General features: G+C 44.7%; 1 protein-coding gene across 2 annotated transcripts in view; it reads right to left on the bottom strand.

The window, feature by feature from the left end:
- Positions 1-119: 119 nt before the first annotated feature.
- Positions 120-24,848, bottom strand: part of LOC147637346 (zinc finger CCCH domain-containing protein 32-like) — a 52,576-nt gene continuing 27,847 nt past the window's right edge. For both annotated transcript variants that reach the window (XM_086799127.1, XM_086799129.1), the window contains exons 4-7: positions 13,171-13,296; positions 12,688-13,044; positions 1,388-1,714; positions 120-1,262 (exon numbers count right to left, since the gene is read on the bottom strand). In XM_086799127.1, the coding sequence (XP_086655253.1) occupies positions 954-1,262; positions 1,388-1,714; positions 12,688-13,044; positions 13,171-13,296 (1,119 nt within the window). In that variant the 3' untranslated portion in view covers positions 120-953. The remainder of the gene's footprint in view (positions 1,263-1,387; positions 1,715-12,687; positions 13,045-13,170; positions 13,297-24,848) is intronic.

Below are 24,848 nucleotides of genomic sequence, written 5' to 3'. Positions count from 1 at the left end.
AACTAAATGGAAAAATAACAAAATAGGACTTCATTTAAAGGAGCAACACTTAGAGTTGATGGTATGAGCATTACCGAAGATGCAACAGATAATTATCAAATTTGCAAAAGGTGATGTGGAATTTAAATGTCTCACCGCTGTATTGACGCAGCCTTCATCTTTTTTCAAACTAAAAGTTCCAGACAAGACACCAGACTGGACCAAGGTGGAAGGAATCTATGGAGGTAGTCTCAATAATGCAGTGCATAGATACGCGCTACAGTCTCACAAAACTAGTAAATACGGAGAAAGCAATGCAAAATATATGAAACCTCTAAAGATCATGCATCTATATAGCAGACAAAATGCCATGTACAATGGAACAAGAGTACAATGTGCGTTCTAAGGACGAAGGACCCTACCACCATAGCACAGGTTTCAAGCAACAGGCGGAGTCATTTTTTCCATTGCACTCCATTCTCTCTAGTTTAGAAGAGATGAAACAGGCCTCATGTTTGAATGCAAGTACTGAGGAGGACAGATCCTCATGTAGCACAGAAGTAAGCATTTCAAAACATGCAACACTATCCCAAAAGCACAGTTGAAGCATTTTCATGAATGGAAATAGAAGTCGCAGAAGGCAGTGATTCATGTGTGATCATATTTACAGGACACAAAACTCCGCATTGCAATTCAACCTTGTCCAAGCAAGTCTGCCTGACTAAACACTCTAGAGACCAAAACCTCACCACAGTGAAGAGGCAAGTTATTGGCACCATCAGATGAAGCATCACATCAAAACTGGCGCCTTGTTGATAGTAAAATTTCTTGAAAACTGGACTCAAGTGAGATTGCCCCAAGTCCCTTGATCCGAAGAAACAGCAAGTCAGCAACCCTCCAAATCAAGGAAAATTCAAGGGTTGTTTGGTTTCAGCTCAAATTTGGTTACGTGACCTCCTTTTGGCATTGAAAAATTAATCTATCGCACCCTCAGTCTTATCATCTATGTCATCCTCAGCCGATGTAATATGTTGCATGTATCCATTTCCTGTAAACTGAAGGTTAGGCTTGCCTAGTGCTGAAGGTTGCAACTCCACCACCTTGGAAACTTCATAGGGCCTTTCTGATGATGTAGAAGCAGGTACATAAGGAGCCACAGGCATTTCGTTCAAAGAAGACAGTGACGGGCTGTATGGCAGCACACCAACTGGATGATCAAACTTGCATACAGGTCCGAATTTACAGATACCATGTCTGACATAGAACGTGCATGAAGGCTTTCCCTGTGAAGACATCAACATAGTTTCCCTTTAGAAATATGGTTATCACAACTCCACAAAATGCTCAACAAAGGGTTCAGGTAAGGCAGTTGCTCTAATAAACGTTGTGTACAAGACAGAATACTCACTGGGCGAAGTGGAAGCCCCATTGGATTGAGGCCCAGGGGCAATGACATGGCCCGGTCTTTCGGGTGATGGTATCTGCAATTGGTGCCAAACTTGCAGTCCCCTGTCTTCATATAATAATGGCAGTCGGGTTGCCCTGGCCTTTCTGGGAAAACAGTTTCCCTATGTGGCAAGGGTGCTATTGAATTTGCAGGACGGGCACCAAACCCCTGCACACCTGTGGCAGTTGTTGCATCCAATTGCTGCTGTGGCTTACTATGACTGAAACCTCTTGGCGCAACCTGTGGGCCCCCATCTGCAGACAGCATCTGACTTGGTAGTCCCTGTTGCTGCAGAAACAGGATACAAAAAGTCCGACATTAAAAGGATAAGATATGAATTGTTTGTGAACATGCATGTGATTTACATACAGGACTCGTGGACTCGTTTAATGGCCAAGGCTCGTGGACTCGTTTAATGGCCAAGGCCACACTGAGAGAGACTACAGATATTGAACTCCAAGCAACAGTGATAACTTTTTAAATCTATATAGGATGCAGAGTTTTATGCATTATGAAATAAAAACGCGCCAATTTAAAGAGACTAGGAGCTACCCCAATGCCCTGTTGCACAATGTGACCCCTTTCCAGGCCACCTTGCAGGCACAGTCCCATGCCACATTGCTCCGCACTTAAAATCCAATATCCTTAATGTTGTCGAGTTCCAAATGTCAAACCCCAAAGGCTGGCCTAAGATGCAAGCACAAAAGGCACTACTCATGTTCCCTCACTGTCCTACACCTCAGCACCGTTGCCTATGGGATTGCAACTCACAGCCCTCCGATGTGGGTTTTACAGTCTCAATGTGCTTCAACACCTCCCGAGTATGATTTCCTTTGATCACCCTCAGTCTGATGGGCAAACAGAGAAGATGAATCAGGTTTTGGAGCATATGCTTCCTGCATATGTCTGATTTGGTACAGCCAAGGACCACGAGGATCTTGGCACGGAGCACTCTGCACATGGATCCACCACGTTGCCCCAATTCCTTCGATAGAGCTTTGTGTGAAGGCCTTCCCCCCATACCTACCTGACTATCATGATTGGCCATACTTTGTCCAAGATCTATAGAGCAGTAGCCTATATTGGAGATAGAGATTGGCACTAAGAGGCAAAGATAGTAAGCACGAGGCTTTATGAGACTCCCCCGTCAGGGTTGAGCACAATCTTGCCTTACACTTGAGCAATTAACACAATTAAACAAGTTAAAAATGGCACCACAAAATGAAGCTTAACAAAGCTGAAAATTGAAATCACTTGCACACTGCACCAAGGCCGGAAAGGGCCGACCCCCCTTGTAATAGATTGTATTATCAAGGTTCTTGTTGAAAACAGTGTTGCAAACATGGTTGTTGATGCAGTTCATAGCTTCCATTTTATTTCACAGTCTCACCCCTCATCCCTCATAGCTTATCAAATGTAACTATCCTCCATTGGCATCCATACACAAACATTGTGTGTGCCAAGACCGAGACATAGGACCATAATGACTAATATTCAGAGCTTAAGTAGGTGAAAGAGAGCTTAAACAAGCTCTTACCACAATTCTGCTTCTTGCCTTTGAGTACAACCATCATATGGTTGATGTCCACGCTTCCACGGGTCCATTTTCACTCCCGACTGAAATAAGGGTTTCTGTATATTAGAGTTTTCACCAAATATTCGGACTCCAAAATTGGGGGCTTTTAGGTGCAAAAGATGTCCAAAGCATAGGGCTATAGATATACTATGGTTGCCCCAAAATTAGGTTTTCTGAAATCAGGATTTATGATAGAATTAGGATTCTGTAAATTAGCGTTTATAAAAAATTTGGGGACGATAGAATAATTAGGAGGCTCCATATTCATGAATAGAAGAGGAATTTCGCAAATTGGTGATCGTATGGAGACTATATAAGTAGAAGACGAGGATCCTCAAGCTTTCATGGCTATGGGAACCATGAAAAAGAAAAAACTCAGCTTTCCCATAAGTGTGTGTGCCCAAAAATGAAAAGAGAAGCCCCCATATGGTTGGCACCACTTCTAGAGAAAGGAGAGAGAGGGAAGCTAAGCTTTCCCAACATGTAGAGGATGAGTGGACGGTGCCTATTGGGCCACCCGTCCAAATCATCCCTTCTCTTGACATGTGGGAAGCCGCCCAAAGCTCATAACATGAGGAAAAGAGCGCCTGAATATTTGCCCGGCCGACCGGAAGTGGAAACTCATCCAACCTCTTTATGAATTGACCGCCGGAACTTTAATGAAGTGTGGACGTCCAAACTCACTTATAGCTTGGGCGGACACACGTGGATATGCAAAACAAAAAAATTTGCCATTTGCTCATAAAATGAGTAACATAGAGTAAAGTAGTATACTTACCACTTGTCTACATCCCACAAGCAAGATCAGAAGACAGTTTCACTTGCACGGTTCACAAGAGGACATCTCCAACTCATGAACTACATGCACAATTCACGCATGCAGTAAAATAGTTCCTACAAAAACAAGTTCAAAAACCTTTCAGACATAAATGCAATGCAATGCAAGAATGCACCATGGACCAATTTCCCATTTCATTTCACTAGTAACCCATGGTACCGTATTCTAGATATGGACGTGAATAAATATCCCCAGCCTACATAACCAACCTACTAGCTCTTGGCATTGACAATAAGTCCTCGACCACGCCAGTCCATCTTATGGAACTCGTCTATAAGCCTGCTGAAGCACAGAGAATGACCAAATAGTAACATCTCTCTTTGCTTCTAAACAGTTGACTGCAACTGAAATGCTTCTAGGTATGCTCAAAGGAGCTGCCGATACTCCTAAAAGTAAGTTTCATTCATCCACTTTGCATCCATCGGAAAATAATTCTTGAATTTCACAAGATACCGTCTTTGTAGTTTGCCACCTGCAAGTTTACGCTCTTTATGAAAGACAATTTGTTCGGGTTGCAAAACCTGGGAGGAATGCTTCTCCTCTTTGCCATCGGGAACGATCTCCAACCTGCCCTCACTGTGAATTGCGATTTGCTTCTCCTCTTTGCCATCGGGAACGATCTCCAACCTGCCCTCACTGTGAATTGCGATAGTAATAAGGATGTGACATGTTTGCCTGTGAAGATCCTGTAACAACTCTCAGGAAGGAGTCATGTGCCTGGAAGCACCACTATCTAGAATCCACTCCCGAGTATCCGCAACGGTGAGTCCAACCGTCTCCCTGCTAGAAGAAGATGAAACTCCGATGTCCATAATCTCCAAGTGCACAAAAGCTAGAGTCTTCACGGTTACAGCTGAGGAATCTGCACCTTTCTCAGTACTCTGCTAAGGACACTTCCTCCAATAGTGACCCTTCTGGCCACAATGGTTACAGGTCCACTCGGCCTTCAAAGCATCACGCTCTGAGTCGGGCTTCTTCTCAGAAGACTTTGTCGGTGAAGACTTGCCTTTGCCCTTCTTGTTGTTGTTGTTGCGGCCTTCCGACCGCTAGCCAATCAGAGCATCAAAACCTCTTCCCTGTGAAGGGTTCGTAAACCGCTCTTCCTGATCCAAAACCATCGACACAAGCTCCTCCCATGTGATGGTGCTGAGTCTCCCGCTGGTGATCAGAGAAGAATAGAAAGTTGAATACTGAGAGGTCAGATGAGTCAGCAAAGTGATGGCCATGTCCTCTGAAGATATCTCCTTTCCAGTCTGAAGAACCTCCTCCTGAAGAGCCTAGAGTTTGTTGATATGCTCCCGCATTGTTGAAGACTTTGCAGGATTCATCACTCGCATCTGCACTTCCAAGGAAATCCGCTTCATGGGTGATATCCTATTATACAAAGAAGCCAAGTGTTGCCAAATCCCTTGGACCAGCGTCATATGTTTGATGTGATTGATCACTTGGGGTGTGCAATTAAGGAAGATGAAAGAACGCACATGGGCATTGACACGATCCCATAACTGTGCATGAGTCTCCCGCTCTTTCCTAGTAGAAGGTAAAGGCTCACCCTCCTCCAACTCTAGCCATGGAACTCCAACTACAATGAAATCAACCAAATCATAAGACTCTAGGACAGACCCCATCATTACCTTCCATATGCCATAATTGGTGTCAGTCCACCGGGAATGTCGGGAGAGTGGGGATCTTCACATGCTTCTTAGCCATCTCAAGCAAATCTGCCATCTCGAGGGTTCACAAGGTCTTGTGAAGGGAGCGTGGGTGGGAAAAAAAATGAAGAGGAGGCTGCAAACACTATGTAAGGTGGCTATCCAGCAATGATGGCCGCCTTCTACCTGTTTCTCCAAGTCCCAAATAGCCCAGAAATTCTCCAATCAGCACCAAAAAACAGAAAACCGTCAAACTCTCACTGTCTCCAAGCTTCAAGCCACTTGGGGCTCTGATACCATGTTGGAATGCACAACGGAAAAGAGATGAACTGCTGTGAGAAAGAAAACACAGAAGTGTAGAGAGAGAGAGAAGCTGTATAAACCCTGCTATATACACAAGATCCGGTACAATGACAAGTGGGGGGCAAGGGTGATATTTATACCACCCTGGGCTGCTGGTCGGCCAGCCACAAAACAGCCGACAACCCCTGAGAAGTCCACGACTGGAATAAATCCAGTCAGCCAGCAAACATGGCAGTCGGCCAGGACCAAATCAGGCCGGCCAACATCACGACAGTCGGCCAGCACAGAGAGTCCCCCCACGACTAGCAAAACTTGGAAAAAAACCATGAAAAATCAGGAAAAATGGAGACTACTCCTAACTGGGTCGGCACACCCACAACAGACGCCCTCACTCCCGACAAAGTAATATGGTACAGACAAGAGGTGACTGCTAACACAAACATGGCCAACCTGTGGCTCCAAATGTGGCATATCTGAAACCATCTGATGCTTCTGCAAAAGCATCAAACTACCCAAGTTCACATGCTCAAATCGAGCATATGCCACAACTCCACATCTTTCATTGCAAGAGTACTAATAGTTACTGAGTATGCACCGTGTTGGTGAATCTTATATCTACCCAGCTGATATAGGCCTGGTATAATGTTCCAGATGTCACGATCATATTGTCTTTCTCACAATGTCTCACTATGCATTTGTCATCTACAAAATTCACCGCTATACCTTCTCTAGCAAAGGTAGAACAAAAAATAGATTCTTTTAATTCATGGAACATACAGCACGTCATGAAGGCAAAGATCTTTCCCATTAGCAGCAAATGAGTACAATCTTTCCAACTCCCTTCACGTGATAAGAAGTGTTATTTGCACATGATTCTTTTACTATCTAGTGATGGTCCTAAGTTAATGAACCGGTCCTTTCTGGAGGAAATGTGTCTAGAGGAACCACTATCAAAGAGCAATATAGCGTCACAATTCTCTCATGCACTAAGGGACATGTCATGCTCAAAGGGATCATAACTGCATACCAAAAAAGCCCAATCAACCATGCCCAAAGTTTGCACACACCTTTCTTAGCGACAATAATGGCATTTGCCCTTCTTCTTAAGCTTAACTACATCCTCTTTCCTTGACATATTAGACTTGTTCAATGGCTGTCCATTATCAGCCTTTGGCTGATTTACACCACGGCTGGACACATGTCTCTTGCCATTGTCCTTGATCACAAATGCCTGATCATGACCATGCATGTGCCTGACATACATCCCGGTCTGCTCTTTCTACAATAGTACACCCACAGCAGTGAAACACAGCTCCTTGCAAACCCAGCCATGCCACCTTCTCCTTTCATACCAGGCCCTTTTTCGTCCTCCATGTGTGGTGTACCATACCACCTCACACCTTGGAAGATTCAAAATCAAGCCTCTTGGCTTGAATCAAAAGATCTTGGTGATGGATTTCATTCTTTCCTCCTTTCGAAGTTCCTCGTGCTTCAAGCCAACAGGTCTGGCAATAATACCAATGTAAGGACCAAATACCTCGAAACCCTAATAGGGTTGGAAGTAACCCCCATCGAATCTAAATCGATGACCACAATAGATTGTGGCTAACGACTCACCTCCTAGCCATAGGCTCCATTCCAGAGCCACCCTCGAGCCTAAGGTCAATTGCCGTGAGTCAGCAAGGCCCTGATAGCCATGCCCTGGCATCCCATACCACCTCCTAAGTACTGGTGTAGTGACTTAAAGTCACATCACACCAAATAAAGCTAGGGAGAAAAAACCCTTCATGTGTGAAGGAAAAAAGTACCCCTAGTTAGCCCATGTTCACACGTGTCACTACTAAAAGTATCTTTTCCTACACCAACAATATGTCTAACAAGTGCTCAGCACACCTTGTACAACCTTTACGACTTGCCAATGGGTTACATCTGACTTGCTCGAGACTTGACGATAACTAGATCCTAGACCTAGACGGTGCTTGGCAACATGTCCCTAGACAAAGGCTCACAAAATGCAGAGTGCCCATCCCAAAATGACTCGTAATTATATTGATTACCTAGAACGGCCACATGCACCCTAGTACAAGTGGTGTGCACATGGCATCCCCTCCTGCTTAAATTGATGACGGGAGTTGCATTGCCTCCAAGATTTATGTAGACATCTATGTCATGGGCAGTGGTGTCTAAACACTCTAGGACTAGCCAGGGCACTTTTCCCCATGCACAGGAACACACTCTTATCTCACAATTGAGAGTGTGTGTGAAGTAACTTTTGTACTTTAGGCCACTCTCACTTATCTTTTGTACTCGCATTGTGGTTTCTCGGCCTTGTGGGGTTGTTCAGAAGGGTCAAGAACACAAAGTGTGCAGGTTATGGAAGGCTTTGTGTGGTCGTACGCAAGCTCCCAGAGCATGGTACGAGAAAATGTTGGTCATGTCCACTCCCGGCTAGTTCAGGTGTGAACACAACTTACTCACAAGCATCCCTATGACTGGACACAAGTTTTTTCCCCGTGTGAACACACTTATGTGTGTTGGGCACTTTGCCCTAGGCTACTATATGTACTCACTTGTACTTTCATTTTATCATTATTGAGAGCATCTTTTCCAGTACTCTCACGTTTCTCTGTGCTTGAGGTTGTGTGTGTGTGTGTGTGTGTGCGCGCGCGCGCGCGCGTGCTAGCTGCCCTCCTACCCAACATTGGTATCAGAGCAGGGTGCTGCTAGGGTTAGGGTTACACCCATTGCCCTTGAGCTTCTCCTCTTGCTTGAGCCTATTGCACACATCGGTGCATTAGGGTTAGGGTTTCAGAGCATTAGGGTTAGGGTTTCTCCCTGCATCCTGCATTAGGGTTTCTGAGCATTAGGGTTAGGGTTTCCCCTACAGCCCTCTGCATCCACCCTCAAATCCGCCACCTCTCTAATCCGTCGTCACCCTTGCGCCGCCGCCTCTCTCAAGATCCGCCATCGCCCCTTGCGCCTACTTGTACTGCGCCGACCGTACCTATGTGCAGCGCCGCCTGTACCTGCAGCGAACCTACGCCTCAGATCTGTGCGCCTTCCACTCTATGCGCCCTTGCCAACTGTACCTAAACCGCCTCTGCTCTGCCACCGTGGACTGTACAGCACCCGCTGACTGCACCTCAGATCTGTCATATCTACACGTCGGGCATCAGATCCGTTCACCACCTACCTATTGCTGCTGCCCAACTGCAACTCCAAATCCCTTACAGATTTCAAGTTTGTGGGATTTGCAAATTTTGACCTAAAATTGCTAAAAATTAGCAAATTAGTTGCATTAATTTTGGGGCTTTTCACCATTGAGCTTGCAATTGCAACATTGGCACACATTGGCATTGATTTCAGTAGATTTGGTGCATAATTGCACTAGAAATTTGGTAATTTTGCAAAAATTGGCACTATTTTGCAGAAATTGGCACTATTTTGCAAAAATTGGCACTATTTGCAGTCATTTTGGGTATTACAGGCACATTTACTTGGCATTGAGGCATTTCCTCCAATTTTTTGGGGCATTACAGCATTTGGTACGGGTGACAATTGCTTTAGCAAATTTACAGGTACAGATCCGGTTCAGATTTGGTCTAATTGGCTGCCTAAAAATTGGGGCTTTTCTACATTGAGCCCATCTTTGCAGCATTTGACCAGTTTACCTTTGCTTTTGTCAGGATTTGAGCACTTGCAGCTCTTACAGGTGTCAGCTGATCGTGTTTTTCACGGCACATGTGTACATTTGTGGTTTGTTGCAGTATATGTATGCCATTGTGGACACTTTGACCATCATCGCGCATTTCAGTCCATTCATTATCTTGCTATTTATCTCCAGCATTCTTACGGTTTTGCTAGGCATTGCCTGCTCGTGGTGACTTGAGACAGATTTGTTGTGTTACCATGGCGAACAGTAATAATGACCTCTTTGGAATGCTATCTCAAGAGGACAAGCTCATTGGAGATAACTACCCTATGTGGGCTTATATGATGCGTCATGTATTGGTTGCCAAGAATGTATGGCTATATGTGGATGACACTGAGGAGCATCCTCTTGCACCTGCTCCAGCGGAAGGTGAAGTGATTCCCGCTCACCCTCCTGTAGGTCCACCTCCTCGTCCACCTCCTACTCAGCAGCAGTGTACTTGGGATGCTAGGGATGCTCAGGCCCATGCGTTGATTGCTCTCTCGTGCCGCAAGCATATCATTCCGCACATTCGTTCCTGCACCACTACAAAGGGTGCTTGGGATACCTTGGCGGCGTTGTATTCAGGTCGCAATGAGGCTCCTGTAGCTTACCTTCGGGGCAAGCTTGAGACTGACCGCATGCTTAAAGGTGACTCTATCGATCAATACCTTACGCATGTGAAAGACCTACGAGAGCAGCTCATTAACATTGATGAGGTCTTGGCAGATGGCTATCTTGTTCAGACAGTTTTGCGTAATTTGCCCGACTCTTATCAGACATTTGGCACCACTTTGCGGTTGTTGGCTGGCAATGCACCTAATGCGGTCACTTTTGACAACCTTGTGACTCTCTTGCTCAGTGAAGAGCAATCTCATTCCAACAGGAACGACATGATGTCTGCTGAGTCAGCAATGTCTGCTCCCTTTCGTGGGAATAGATCTGGGCCTAAACCTAGCCCATCGGATCCTCCCAAGCCAGAGAACAAGCCTGAAAAGAAAAAGCGCTATAATTATTGCAGGAAAACAGGGCACACCATAGAGAAATGCAGGAAGTGTATTGAGAGAAAAAAAAAAAAGAAGAAGCTGGCATCTTCTTCCGCAGGTGCAGATCAGGCCAGTTTGGCTACACATGTATCAACCTTGACCCTTACATCTTCATCACCTGCAGAGATGTTTTCTGATGCCGTTGCTTTTGATGACTATGCTCTATAGTCTGTACTCCTTGGTATGCATTGTCTGGCAGATGCACTTAAAGTATCTCCGCCAAGGGACTGTCTAGAATGGAGAGGTCGTAGAAGCGAGGTAGGCGCCTCCGATGCCGAGCAATAATGGCTTTGATCTGGCGATGGTGAGGATGCCGTGGTCGGGATCCTGGTGGGCGTGGCCGACGAGCACGACATAAGATAACTGCTCTATCAGTGGTGACTCCCTGGGAGCGTGGTTGGTGCTCTGATGGCCCAATGGAGGAGGTAACAGGAGGTGTGTGGGCTGGGTTGCTGGTGCTAGTGCCGAAGAAATCTGTCAGGGTCCTCTGTCTAGGTACATCATGGCTCGGCCTTTTGTCTGCCAAGAGGGTCTCTCTATGTCTCCTAAGCTCAGGTAGAAACAATCCGAGGCATCTCTGATCCTCAAACTCCATGACCCTGCGTAACGGCCCAAAACCCTCTCGGAAGAGGCAGTGATATCTCCCTCGGATCTCATAATAGATTGTACATCCACAAATGTAGTGTTCCTGTGTCTCTACCTCCTGGTAGCATAGCTGACAAATGCGGTCATCCACGATCTGATGCACATATCGCCCTGTCTCAATCTGCAGCTGGTGTGATGAGGTCCAGATCTATCCAATGGCACAACGTATCCCATGTGATAAGTGTACATCCATGTACGCCGGGCGGGTGATAAAATCATCCGGTGAGAGGTGTAGAAAATGGCTCTTGTAATGAGTCATTTTCGTGCCCAAGGGCTCAAGGGGGCTAGTCCATGTCCTCTATGTGTCCACTCTGATGATATCCATCCTGATCACGGAGTGGGTGAGATCCAAAAATGGGCAATCCAGACTATACTGAAAGGGTGGTAGTGCCTCTATCCGCAAACCATGTAGGTCAAACCATGATCTCATCTAAGCGTACCAACAATGAGTATCTCCATCCTCTGCCAATTGTATGAATGAGGTCAATGCCAAACGGGAGTACCTCTGCTGAGGGAGCTCCCATAGCCGCTGTAAAAAGGTAACTGCCTGGAATAGGGCCTCGGTTACTACTGATGGGGCACCCAGCTCAGCCCGAACAATCTCATGTGGTACTGATGATTTGCTCCGAATCATGCGGGCAATCATCATAATCAGTGGTCTCTCCATTTGCCTCCATCCCTCATCTGTCCCTCTCTGAGATTTGTGATGTATACTGGGCCCCCAAATTGGAGCTCCGTACAGGAGGGTCGGTGTGACAAGCGTATCATATAGTCACAATTTGGTGCGTGGCTCCTGAAATTGTATGTGTGCACACTGCCTCTCAAGTGCCCCCAAGGCTGCATGCCCTCGAGCTAATCTAGCTGCTGCTGCCTCCTTCAGGGAAAAACGCGGTCCTGTGAAAGTAACTCCCAAGTAGACATATGACCTGATGTACTCTACCGGCTCCCCTCGGAAAGTGAACTGAGGCTCTGATCTCGTCACCCATGCTTGTGTGGTGTTAAACACCATAACCGAGCGAGTGGGGGGATTTTGGGGCGAGCAAGTGGCGGGATTGTTTAAAACGAGGGAGAAGAAAGAAGAGGGCACAGAGGCACACCTATTCATCCATAGGTTCCCATCCCCATAGAAACAACAGCTGAAGCCACAGCCACTAGTGAAGGAACAAATGGAGGAAAGCAGGCAGAGAACACTCGGAAATACAAACCAAACACGTAATTTCATACTATACTCAGCACCTTGTACAGCATGCTAACCAAATCAAAGCAGCTTTCGTCCAGGTTTTGACTCTCATGAAAGGTTTCAAGGTTACCAAGGAGTTACTAGATTATCATGTTAGATGGTTGAGACTGGGCTGCAACAGCATCGCATGATTGAAGGATGACAAACCATAAAAAAGACTTACTAGCACTTACGTCATTTGAATAGTTCTAAGAACAACACAAGGAAAGAGAAAAGAAATCTAAAGATTATTTCGTGTGACATTAGCATTATAACAAAAAGAGAACTTACTTTATATGCATTTGATCCGGCCATTGAAATGGTCTGAGGAGAAGATACAAGCACAGGCATGTGGCTCAGAGGGCTTGGCAGTCCGGAACCAGATGGGATAAAAGGAGCCCTTGTCACAGGACATGAAGGCACTCCTGATCCGGATGGGATAAAAGTAGCCCTTGTCACAGGACATGAAGGCACTCCACCTTGATAAGGCACAGGTGCTGGAGATTCTGCTCTGCTGGGTGAGTACATGAAAGAGTTAGAAACAGGCAGCATAGTTCCAGCTGCAGTGGGCTGAGGATGATGAAACCTGCAAGTACCACCATACATGCAGGAACCTGTCTGCACATAGTAAGCACATTCCTTCTCTCCCTGTAAGAGACATCACAAAAATTTCTTTCAAAAACCAGTGTAAAATTTAACGAAACGGTTGCACAAATCAAGACAACACAGTGCAATAGCACTTCGACATGCAAGCAATCATACTTATCCACGAACCGGTCTTAGAGGCAGGCCAAGGAAATTAAGCTGCACTTGTCCACTACTGTCTGATTCATCCTTTGGCCGGGGATGATGGTACCGGCATGCAGGCCCGAACTTGCAGGTTCCTGTTTTGATGTAGAACTGCAAATAAGTTCAAGAAAGTCATCCCCTTACACAATTGTACAGCGCTTTCCTTACAAAACAGGGTGAAAAATGACTCAGCATTCTTGCATCATTGTAAAAAATACAATTCACGGAAGAAAGACACTTCTCCAATTTGAGCTACAATGTCGCATGCACTCTGCACTATAGTACGTGGTGACAAGCTGGCTCATCATCAACAGTGCAACAATTGTACAGTATTAGTTCCATTCAGAATGATATTTGTCGTACGCCGTGACCCCATTGTAATCCTCAGTCCAGGATAAGTCAGGCACGAGCTACGTAGGTCATTCTCAGCCATAGTCAGTCAGTCAGTTAGTATAAGTCCCTTAACCCACTTAAAGAGACGCATTCATGCATATACAGTCAGTAGAAACCTTAGGGTTTGCATTAGAAAGCATCCTGCATATTGCACAGCATTCATGCATAGCATCTAGACCATTGCAGGAACCTCAGATAGCATCCAAGATTTATCTAGGATTTTTATGGTATTTATCTAGGATTGCACGAACCTGAGATAGCATCCAGGATTTATCTAGGATTTTTATGGTATTTTTCCCAGCATTTTATACATCATTTAGACATTTTATTTGGACATGTGCAGTCGGCCAGCACTGCAGCCAGCCGACTGGCACATCTTGTCCATATAAATAGAGGCTTTGCATAATCATCTATTCATTCATTCATATTCAGCAAAGAGCATTCAGGCGCATCATATTCGGCCTTGCATCCACCTCAGATCCATGCGTTTTGGAGAAGCAAATCATCCTTCAACAAGAGGAGCATCAACGCTTGTGCTTTCAGCCCTCCATCAGCAAACGCATCAGTCCTCAGCATTCAGCCATCAGTTCACAGCATTCAGCCATCAGTAAACCTTGCGCTTTCTGCATCCATGCAGTTTTCAACATTCATTCATTCATCGTTTTGCTCCAGCCACTTGGTGAAGGTAAAACCCAGCATTCTCATTCATTTACAGCAATCATCTACAATCTAGAGCAGTCCCAAACAGCCCCTCTCTCAACCCTAGCTTTGCATCCCTCCCTCATACCATTGGGAAGAGAGCATAGACTCAAGATTGGACATCTTTGGTGCTTCTACAGCAGTGCACAGTTCAGCCCAGCACAGTTCTTTGGTCTTCAAAGGTCTTGCGTTTGGCTTATTGTCAGTCACACCGTCAGTCTCTTTAAAGATAATAAAGCAAATACTATCTCGCTGACGGGATAGGGGGCCCTTCAGTGGGTAATTCGGGACCCCATACGGTGTATGGTTCTCATCTCTCTCTCTCTCTCTCTCTCTCTCTCTCTCTCTCGTATCTCTCTAAAGTTTTAAGTATTAAAGTGGACTGCTAAACTCGCGAAACTCTGGATACAGAAGACGGTGTGAGCATTTGTGTGACAGGATCCTCCAATACGAAGACTTCCGTTGCATGTTACATACAAAGTGAAACTTATGGTAGTAAGAAAAGTTGAACTGACTGCTGCTTCCTTAACATTACATATGAAGTTCCCATTCACAGAACCAGGATTTAAACCGAGATCAACTCACACCAAGCACAATATAACACATCCAATAGTGGAACGGTAGTGGCGGAACTCTAATTAACCTCCTGACCCAGAGAGTTAGATCCAAACGAGAACGGCTCACAAGCTCACTCTCGAGCTAAAGAGGAACAGATCACAATATCCAACATCTATGGTCAAGCTATGAGACCATAGGTCCAGCACGTCACAAGACATGACTCACGAAATTAATTATAAGCAGTGCACATCAAATGGGACCAGCATATCAGCAATCAAATCAAGGAGCTCTAAAAGACAATCATTTTGATTCCACTCTTGCTTGATTCTGACATGCATAGACCCAGAAAGCAGCAAAAGAGCAAAAATAAAAACACAACAGAAATTTCCTAACTAAAAAGTAGAAAAATCAAACTCGAGCACTATTATAAAGCGAGCCTCTATTTCATTGTTTTCAGCATTGAGGGTTGGCAATAAGTTGTCGGAGCCTCATCTCTCAGCGTGGGTTGATGCCAAAGGCTGTTGGAAAGTCATCCAAGCTCCCCGTGCAGCTTTTGATCAATTTTCGCCAGTTTTGTGCAGGAAGAATTAACTTTTCTTACCATTTATGTAGAGCTTATGCATTCAGAGCTCTTCAAACACAATGGCAAGATGCAAACGTTGCTCCTTCAATTTCGAGTAAAACAAAATGTGCGTTGTCACCTACTCCATGGGGAGATGAAGGTTGTGGCAAGGGAAGACTAATCTTCCCAGGCCACTGCTTTTAAGTTTGCTTTTATGTTTATGTGGAAGTTTGGCGGTCCTAGGGGACACCCTGTCGGAATGTGCAGCAGAAAAGAGAGAGAAATCAAAGAGCAAAAAACAGCAGAAGAGCAAGAGAGGAGAGACGGTGTCGAACTCTAGTATATACACAAGTATATCCGGTACAGAACTGCGCGGGGGGGGGGGGGGGGGGGGGGGGGGAGCGGCAATAATGGAACATCTGCTGAGGTAGAGGCTTCGTGAAGAGGTTCATCGCTTTATCCTCCATCGAAAAAAAAACTAGCAAGATGTCACCAAACAAAATCTTCTCTAGAACAAAGTGATATTGTATCTCTATATGCTTGGTCCGGGCATGGAAGACCGGGTTCCGAGCAATAGGTATACAGCTCTAGTTGTCGTACTGGATGACCGTGGGTTCCTTCTATTGAAACACAATCTTGCCAAGTAACCTTCTAAGCCACACAACCTCACAAGCAGTAGCACAAGTAGCCTGATACTCTGCCTCAGTGGAAGACAAGGCAACAGTTGGTTGCTTCTTGCTGCTCCAAGAAAGCGCTCCTAAGCCAAGGGTAAAGCCGTATCCTGAAGTAGATCTCCTCGTGTCTGGATCTCCTCCCCAATCAGAGTCACTCCAACCTCGGAGTCTGACTCGGTCCTTCGATCCCCCTCTAGTGTCATAAAAGAGTCCAAGATCCTTCATACCTTGAAGATATAACAAGATCTGCAATCCTACGTCCCAAAGAGTCTTCAAAGGTGTCTGCATAAATGACCTCAACAGCCCCACTGAAAAACTCAAGTCCAATCTAGTGTTCAGCAACCAAATCAATGAACCGACAAGTTTCCAATACAAAGAGGCATAACATGCTCACAAGGATCATGTGCAGTAAGTTTGGTATTCGGGTCTATCGGAGATGAAATAGGCTTGCAGTTCTCCATCCCAAAGGCCTCCAGCAACTCATGAACATACCGCTACTAAGAAACAAAGAACCCCCTCTGGGTCTACCAAATCTCCAATCCCAAAAAGAAATGAAATAAGCCTAAATCAGTCATCTTAAACTTCTCCGACATGGCAGTCTTCGTCACAGCTATGTGCTCCACATGACTGCCAATGAGGATGATCACATATAGGATAATCAAAGTGACCATACCACGGTTCCAAAAGAGATACAAGTTTGGATCTGCAAAACTAATCTCTGGAAACCCTGCTTTTAAAAGAAACTATCAATCTTCCGATTCCAAGCCCCACGAGCTTGTTTCAGACCATAGAAGGCCTTCCACAACCTGTAAACCATACCTTTGTAGCCAGAAACCTCAAAGCCAAGAGGTTGCTCAACATACACCTCCTCCTGTAAGTGACCATTCAGGAACACAGATTTAACATCCATCTGATACACTGGCCATTGCCGATGAGAGGCAAGAGCAAGAACTATCCGAATCGTAGCCATCCTAGCTGCCGGTGCAAAAGTGTCCTCATAGTCAATGCCTAGCAGCTGAGCATGGCCCTTAGCCACAAGTCTGGCTTTGTGCTTGTCCACAGACCCATCGGACTTATACTTGTTTTTGTAAACCCACTTCACACCAATGACTGACCGTTTCGACGGCCTCGGAACCAACTCCCAAGTCCCATTCTTCTCTATGGCCTCTAGTTCCACTTGCATGGCTTTCCTCCAAGTCTCTTGGGAAAGAACTTCTTTAACTGAAGTAGGCTCCTTGTCTCGAATGATACGAGACATCAAGGCATAATTTACCTATAAATGCTCCTCTGGCTGACATTTGTCAAGAACTCTGTGATCTTTGAGGTCCATCCTCCGTGGTCCACTCGAAGGAATACTGCATCGCACATGACTGTCGAATGGTATCCAACAACCACTTTGGTACCCGAACAGAACGTGGAGCCTCCTGCTGCTGCTGTGCAACATCTCCAACCTTGGGCTCAACCTCTACAACTGACTAAGGCTAGCTAGCTAGAACAATAGCCCAAGACTCATCCTCGTACACATCTAGCTCTCCAAGAAGCGGTGGCTCCTCAATAGTGGAAGCTGGAACATGCTCATCAAAGACAACATCTCTACTGACAACAACCTCATTCCGCTCCGAGTCATATAACATGTAGCCTTTGGAAAGAGAGTTATATCCCACAAAAACAAGCTTCTGGGACTAAGTCAAGCTTCCCCCTCTGCTTCTTTGGAATGTGAACATAGGCATCACTCCCAAAAACACAGAAATGGGAGACATCTGGTTTCCTGGCAAAATAACCCCCAAACGGAGTCGTTTTAGGCACTGCAATCATCGGAGATCGGTTGAGGATTAAGCACACTTACTTGTATTTTTTCCATTCACATGCATTTGCATGGCTGCAAATGCTTGATCAGAACGCATACTGGCATTTCTGTTAGAGCGGCTATAGTAACTAGAAATTCAAAAGTATTTTTACTTATTTATAGGGAAGGTAGTAAAGTATCACAAGAGCACTAGATTTCATCGCCCATGTAAAACCACCATGTAAGCACACTTCACTTATGAAGTTCTTTTTGGTGCAAAAAAAAGTCTTCTCTTCATTCTAGGTACACTTTATTAATACATGACTCTTCTCATTTCAAGCCTTCCATGTCTTTACTTGCTCTGCTGACATATTCCCATCTTCAACAAGCTCTAGTTCTTGTTCTCTCCACTTACATATCTGTCACCAGCCTGGACATTTCCCAGTCTGAAAGGGGTCTGGTGGACTCCAGGATGTTTAAATATTTGAAAAGTACAAGCTTTGGGAATGGGGGATTATCCTAGAATACAAAGGACCACACTCCTAAAATTTAGAAGAGTTGCTATTTTTGGCCCGACTCCGATGGAAATTCTGTTCGCGTCATTACATCTGGAATTGAGCAGATACCAAGAGTTGGCAAAGTGCCTATGACAGAATGTATACCAGTTGGGATATTTTTAGAGGTAAAGATCATGGAAGGACCCATCTCTTAGATTGGGACATGTGGCAAGAAAGTGGACCAAAGTGAGACAAGTGGCCTGACACTTGTTAGAAAAAGGATCAAAGTGAGACAAGTGGCCTCACACTTGTCACTTCAGCTATTGTGTGGCTCTCCACTTGTCATTGTAGCCTTCTCTTGCCATTTTAGCTCATGGGAGGCCCAAATCTATAAATTGGAGCCCTCTCTCTGTAGGAACTATGAAAGCAAGAGCAAAACTAGAAATAAAACAAGAACAAATGAAATACAAAGAGTTACCTTGAGATGAGTGTAGACAAGACACAAGATTGATGCTTTCATTGATGTGACACCTACAATATATAGGTGAGAAGTACAAGATTGAGTAGACTGACTTATGGGATAAATGTAGAGGTGCCACATGGCACTAGACTCAAGACACAAAGACTTAAGTGAAACTAGACTAGAGAAATAGTACACCTAGTGTGCACTTATTTCCAACACCCTCCTTAAGTGGACACTAGGAGGAAGACACAAAGACAAGACTATGACATGACAAAAGATAAGACCAAGACAGAGAGACTAGACAAGGATTGAGAGACAAGCTAGAAGACAAGATAGACAATACTAGAAGACAGATATAAAGACTGAGAGACTGAGAGACAAGACATGAGAGACAAGATCCTGAGACACCCCTCCTCAAGTGATATCCTCATATGGGTCCACAAGGATAGGGACAAGATGGATCTTAAAACAAGTCTCAGTCAGACAGATAGACAGACAGCAGATAGACAGACAGACAAGACTAGATAGACAGAAGACTGACTGTAGACAAACAGATGGACCTTGAAGACATCCCCTCCTCAAGGGCAATCTCTGCCTCTTGGGTAGGGACAAAAAAACATAATGAGTAAGACACTAGAACCCCTTGACCTACATCATCGGTGGTCAAAGTGGTAGACAAGAAAGGTGAAGTAATCAGAAAGCCCATTCCTCATCATGTGAGGAATGAACAGCAAGATCTGCTGATGTAGATGCTGCAGCAACATGGGCTGAGGTAGATACAGGGGCTGATGTAGAGGTTTTAGAGTAGCAGTCCTTCTCCCGGTGATTATCACGGCCACAAATGGTGCATGGATGAGCCTTGAAGCAGTCCTTCTCCAAATGATTAGTTTTTCCACAATGGGTGCAAGGCTTTCTTACCTTAGATCCTCCTTTCTTTGCTAAAAATGCAGTGTCAGTTACCTTTTGTTGTTTTGTTCTTTCCTCTTCTTGGAGAGCATTGATGATACCTTCAAGAGTAGGATTATTGTGATATTTGAAGATAGTGACAAGAGTAGCATAGGTGTCAGGTAAGCTTTTGAGAAGCACAGCAATAGCAATATCTTCGGAGATGGGGGACTTCACTGATGCAAGCTGAACCATAAGACTGCGAAAATAATTGACATGAGAGGCTATAGTAGCTCCCTCCTGCATATATAGATCAAAGAATGAGATCATAAGTGCAATCTTAGAATTTTTAGAGCGGGGTCCAAAAAGGGTATCCAAAGTGATCCATGCTCGAGAAGCAGACTGTATGTCGGAGATGTGATGAATGTAATCATCTCCAAGACCAAGCAAGATGATAGCATAGGCTTTGTCATTCTTGGCAGTGGGAGCATAAGTGATAACTTGCTCAATGTCGGAATCTTCGGGAGCAGCAGGATGAACAACCTCCCAAAGACTTTCTTTCATAAGATGGCACTTGATTTTGATTTGCCAAGTATGAAAGTTGGACCCATTGAATTTGTCGATAGACATGAGAGAATGAGTAGAAGAGGCCATGTGGGAAGGTCTTACCTCTTGCTAAAATGCAAGGGCAGTGTCTATTCCCTTACAAGATTGCAGAAATGAATGAAAGAAGAGATCCAAACTGTTTTTAGAAGCCGGCTCTCTCACCACTTGTCAAGGCCATAGCATTTGACAGCCCATCGAAGCATGAGGAACTAGCAGTTTGCAGAAATGAGGATAAGAAAAGGACTAACCAGCAAACTGATGGAAACAATGCACAGTACCTTGTAGACTCTTCAAGAGGAAGCAATGGCAGAACTGAATGCAGCAAAAATAGCTCGTTTAGGAGGACAGTCGATCTGCAGCTTCCTTGAGATGATACGCACCCTTGAGTCGATGAAGAAGGCAGCCAAAGAAGAGCTGCAACAGTATGGCGGGCAGCAGCAGCTCCAAGTGAGAGAGCAGTAGCAGCTTCACGAAAACAAGAGAAGTATGCAGCAGCTACTGAAATCAGGCCGGCGCAGGGTGGACAGCAGATTCAGGTTGGCGCAGCCTGTGCAGAGTGTGAGTAGGCTGGTCCTACAGGCTGAGCGCAGCTAGGGAGAAGCTATGGCAGGCAATATAGGGCAGAAGCAGCCTGCTCTGATACCATGTAGGAACTATGAAAGCAAGAGCAAAACTAGAAATAAAACAAGAACAAATGAAATACAAAGAGTTACCTTGAGATGAGTGTAGACAAGACACAAGATTGATGCTTTCATTGATGTGACACCTACAATATATAGGTGAGAAGTACAAGATTGAGTAGACTGACTTATGGGGTAAATGTAGAGGTGCCACATGGCACTAGACTCAAGACACAAAGACTTAAGTGAAACTAGACTAGAGAAATAGTACACCTAGTGTGCACTTATTTCCAACACTCTCTTCATTAATGGAGGCTTTCTTGCTGCACACTAGCCTCTACCACCGTTGAAGGCTTCTCTAATGATGGCTACTCTCTTTCTCTCTCACTTGAAGGCTGCCCATGAAGAATACCGACTGTATGGGACTGTTTTGGAGGCTTCCATCGCGAAGAAATACTGAAGCTCTATTGCATGAAGACCCGTGGTTTTTGGGGAAGAATCAGTACCCACACGGAGGTATATGGATTATATTGTTGGCTCGGCATTTCTACAGCCTATGTTCCGGCTTGGTTGCCTTGTGTTGGGCTGTGTTATGGCATTTGTATATGGATAATCCGGCATCTCCCGTGGGGAGAGAAGGCCCTCAAAGCTTGTACATGATATTATTCTCCTTGGGTAATAAAATACTCCAAGGGGGGGGGGGGGTCGGCCCATTCCGGCCTCTATGTGGTGTCACATGTGCAAGATCCATTTTCAGCATTTGTGGATGTTTTGTCCAGCTTTATATTTTATGCAAAGTGATGATGGATATGTGTTAAGGCTGTGGCCATGTTTAAATGTTTTAATATGCATTGATGGTATCAACAAGTGTGTCAAAGGCCCTAGTCCCCCGAGCACCCCCGCCCGCGAGTTACATTGGTATCAGAGCATAGGCTTTCTTGGAAGCGGAGGCTTTCTTCTATCAATAAGGAAGAGAAAAGATCTCGAGTGGGGACCACACTTACCATCATTGCTATTAAGCATGGCCAGCCACTTCAGAGCCTATGAAGCAAGAGCATGAGCAATAGACAGCTTGGTCTAAGGATTTATGAATTCACAAAATTTATCTTGGAAGTATGGAGTTGGCTTTATGTGCACACTTTTAGCACTCTTTCCATATGGATATTGCGGATTATATTATCAAGCTTAAAGGCAAGCTATATGGAGATATATCTTGGGATATCTTAAGGATATGGTGAGGAGATATTTCTTTTGGCTTCATGACCAACCTGGCAAAGAAAAGCTAAGTATACTTTGAGTTTGCAAAGTTGGTGCGTTGGCTATTTACTATGAAGTGTTTTTGATGTTCACTAACCCTTGTATAGCTATGCAAGGAGAAAGGTGTTGTTGTTTGCCTTGAGATGGTTTCAGGGAAACATTGTTTATGGCTCCCTTTAATGGGATGAATTCTTTTCATGGCTCCTTTTAATGGGATGAATTCTTTTCATGGCTCTCTTTATTGGGATGGATTATATCTATGGAGATTTCTTTCTTGGACGAGATTTATATAGATATTGGGCTTCACAAGCAATTTTTATGGACGAATCTGTCCGAGTTTATAGAGAAGAAATCTTTGGATATCTCATGGATATGATGCTTTTATGGATAAAGTCCACCTCTACTCCAAGGTGTGTGGTTAGCACGGAGTATGTGGTAAGAGTTATGGTATACAAGGATTATGGTATACAGGTGTATGAATTCTTGGACTTCTTTTCTAGGAATTTGGATCCATCCTCAGGTTTATGGATTATGTTTATGGCTCCCTTTTACTGGGATGGATTATTCTTTTTTGGCATGCATTGGACTTATGGAACTCATGATTCACATACCCTGTGTAGTGTTCTCTTGTCCTATGTGCTCTCTTGAAGATTGTTTCTACCATGTGAGGGTGGAACAATAGAGAGCAGATGGAAGGGAACATGGGCACTTCAAAGGATAGTGACAAGCACAACATACCCTGTGTAGTGTTCTCTTGTCCTACGTGCTCTCTTGAAGATTGTTTCTACCATGTGTGGGTGGAACAATAGAGAGCAGATGGAAGGGAACATGGGCACTTGAGAGGGTAGTGTGAGTTGGTGGCCGAAATGCCAATAAACTATGTGTAGCAGAAATGCGTATGGAACACCAGGTTATCTATGCCTGCGAGTGATTGTTTTCAGGACTCCTTGTTTAGCCGCCCTGTGTAGTATTTCTCTTGTCCTAAGTGCTCTTCAAGATGTTGCTACCTTGCTTGGTAGAACATAGAGCCAATGGTAGAGAATATGGGCACTGAAGTCGGGCCGGGCGTCAAGGCAGCTCCTTGGTGATCTACATCGACATACCATTGTTTTCTAAATGCTGAATTTCATATGCATTGGCATGGAGGATTTGGCAATGGATGCCCGTGAAGCTATGTATTGAATTTCTCCAATAGTAATACAATTTACTCAAGGGAGGGGTCAGCCGTTTTGGCTCATTGTGTGTCTCTTGTAAGCCCACCTCTCATCCAAGGTGTGTGGTCAGAGTACCAACACGGAGTGCAAGTGGTAAAGTGCACATGACGGGATTTATGTCTATGCCAAGGGTCATGTGGACCGATGTCTTGTTGGCAGGAGACTTATTTTGTCTCGCCCATTTACTTGGGACATGGATTATGATATCTGGACTTATGGGACTGATTTGTCTCGCCCATTTACTTCGGACATGGATTATGCTATCTAGACTTATGGGACTGTTTTGTCTCACCCATTTATCTTGGGACATGATTTTGATATTGGTATTATGGAGACTTATTTAGTCTCACCCATTTCTTTGGGACATGGATTCTTCAGTAATATTGGATTTTTTGAGACTGTCTCGTCTCGCCCAATCGATGGGACATGATTATATCTTGAATATATGACTTGAAGCTTAAAGTTGCGGACAACTTTTAAGAAGTTGGGGAGGATGTCACCAGCCTGGACATTTCCCAGTCTGAAAGGGGTCTGGTGGACTCCAGGATGTTTAAATATTTGAAAAGTACAAGCTTTGGGAATGGGGGATTATCCTAGAATACAAAGGACCACACTCCTAAAATTTAGAAGAGTTGCTATTTTTGGCCCGACTCCGATGGAAATTCTGTTCGCGTCATTACATCTGGAATTGAGCAGATACCAAGAGTTGGCAAAGTGCCTATGACAGAATGTATACCAGTTGGGATATTTTTAGAGGTAAAGATCATGGAAGGACCCATCTCTTAGATTGGGACATGTGGCAAGAAAGTGGACCAAAGTGAGACAAGTGGCCTGACACTTGTTAGAAAAAGGATCAAAGTGAGACAAGTGGCCTCACACTTGTCACTTCAGCTATTGTGTGGCTCTCCACTTGTCATTGTAGCCTTCTCTTGCCATTTTAGCTCATGGGAGGCCCAAATCTATAAATTGGAGCCCTCTCTCTTCATTAATGGAGGCTCTCTTGCTACACACTAGCCTCTACCACCGTTGAAGGCTTCTCTAATGATGGCTACTCTCTTTCTCTCTCACTTGAAGGCTGCCCATGAAGAATACCGACTGTATGGGACTGTTTTGGAGGCTTCCATCGCGAAGAAATACTGAAGCTCTATTGCATGAAGACCCGTGGTTTTTGGGGAAGAATCAGTACCCACACGGAGGTATATGGATTATATTGTTGGATGATCCCTCTCGTCTTGGCCCGTTCCGAAGCCTAGCTTTCTCAAATTTCAGCAATACCCAATCACCTTCCTTGACTTGCATGTCCCTTTTATGCTTGTCGGCAACCCTCTTATACTTGTCTTTAGATCTTGCAATGGCTATTCGCACCCGAGCAAAGGCTACATCCAAATCACGTACATACTCATCGGCTGCAAAAATCTCATCCTTTGTATGAAGGATGGGTGGCAAGAC

The sequence above is a fragment of the Cibotium barometz genome, chromosome 6 (genome assembly GCF_041138505.1).
Source record: "Cibotium barometz isolate CiBa-2024 chromosome 6, ASM4113850v1, whole genome shotgun sequence".
Lineage (NCBI taxonomy): Eukaryota > Viridiplantae > Streptophyta > Polypodiopsida > Cyatheales > Cibotiaceae > Cibotium > Cibotium barometz.
Note: the sequence above shows the minus strand (reverse complement) of the source record. Positions and strands in the feature narration are given on the sequence as shown.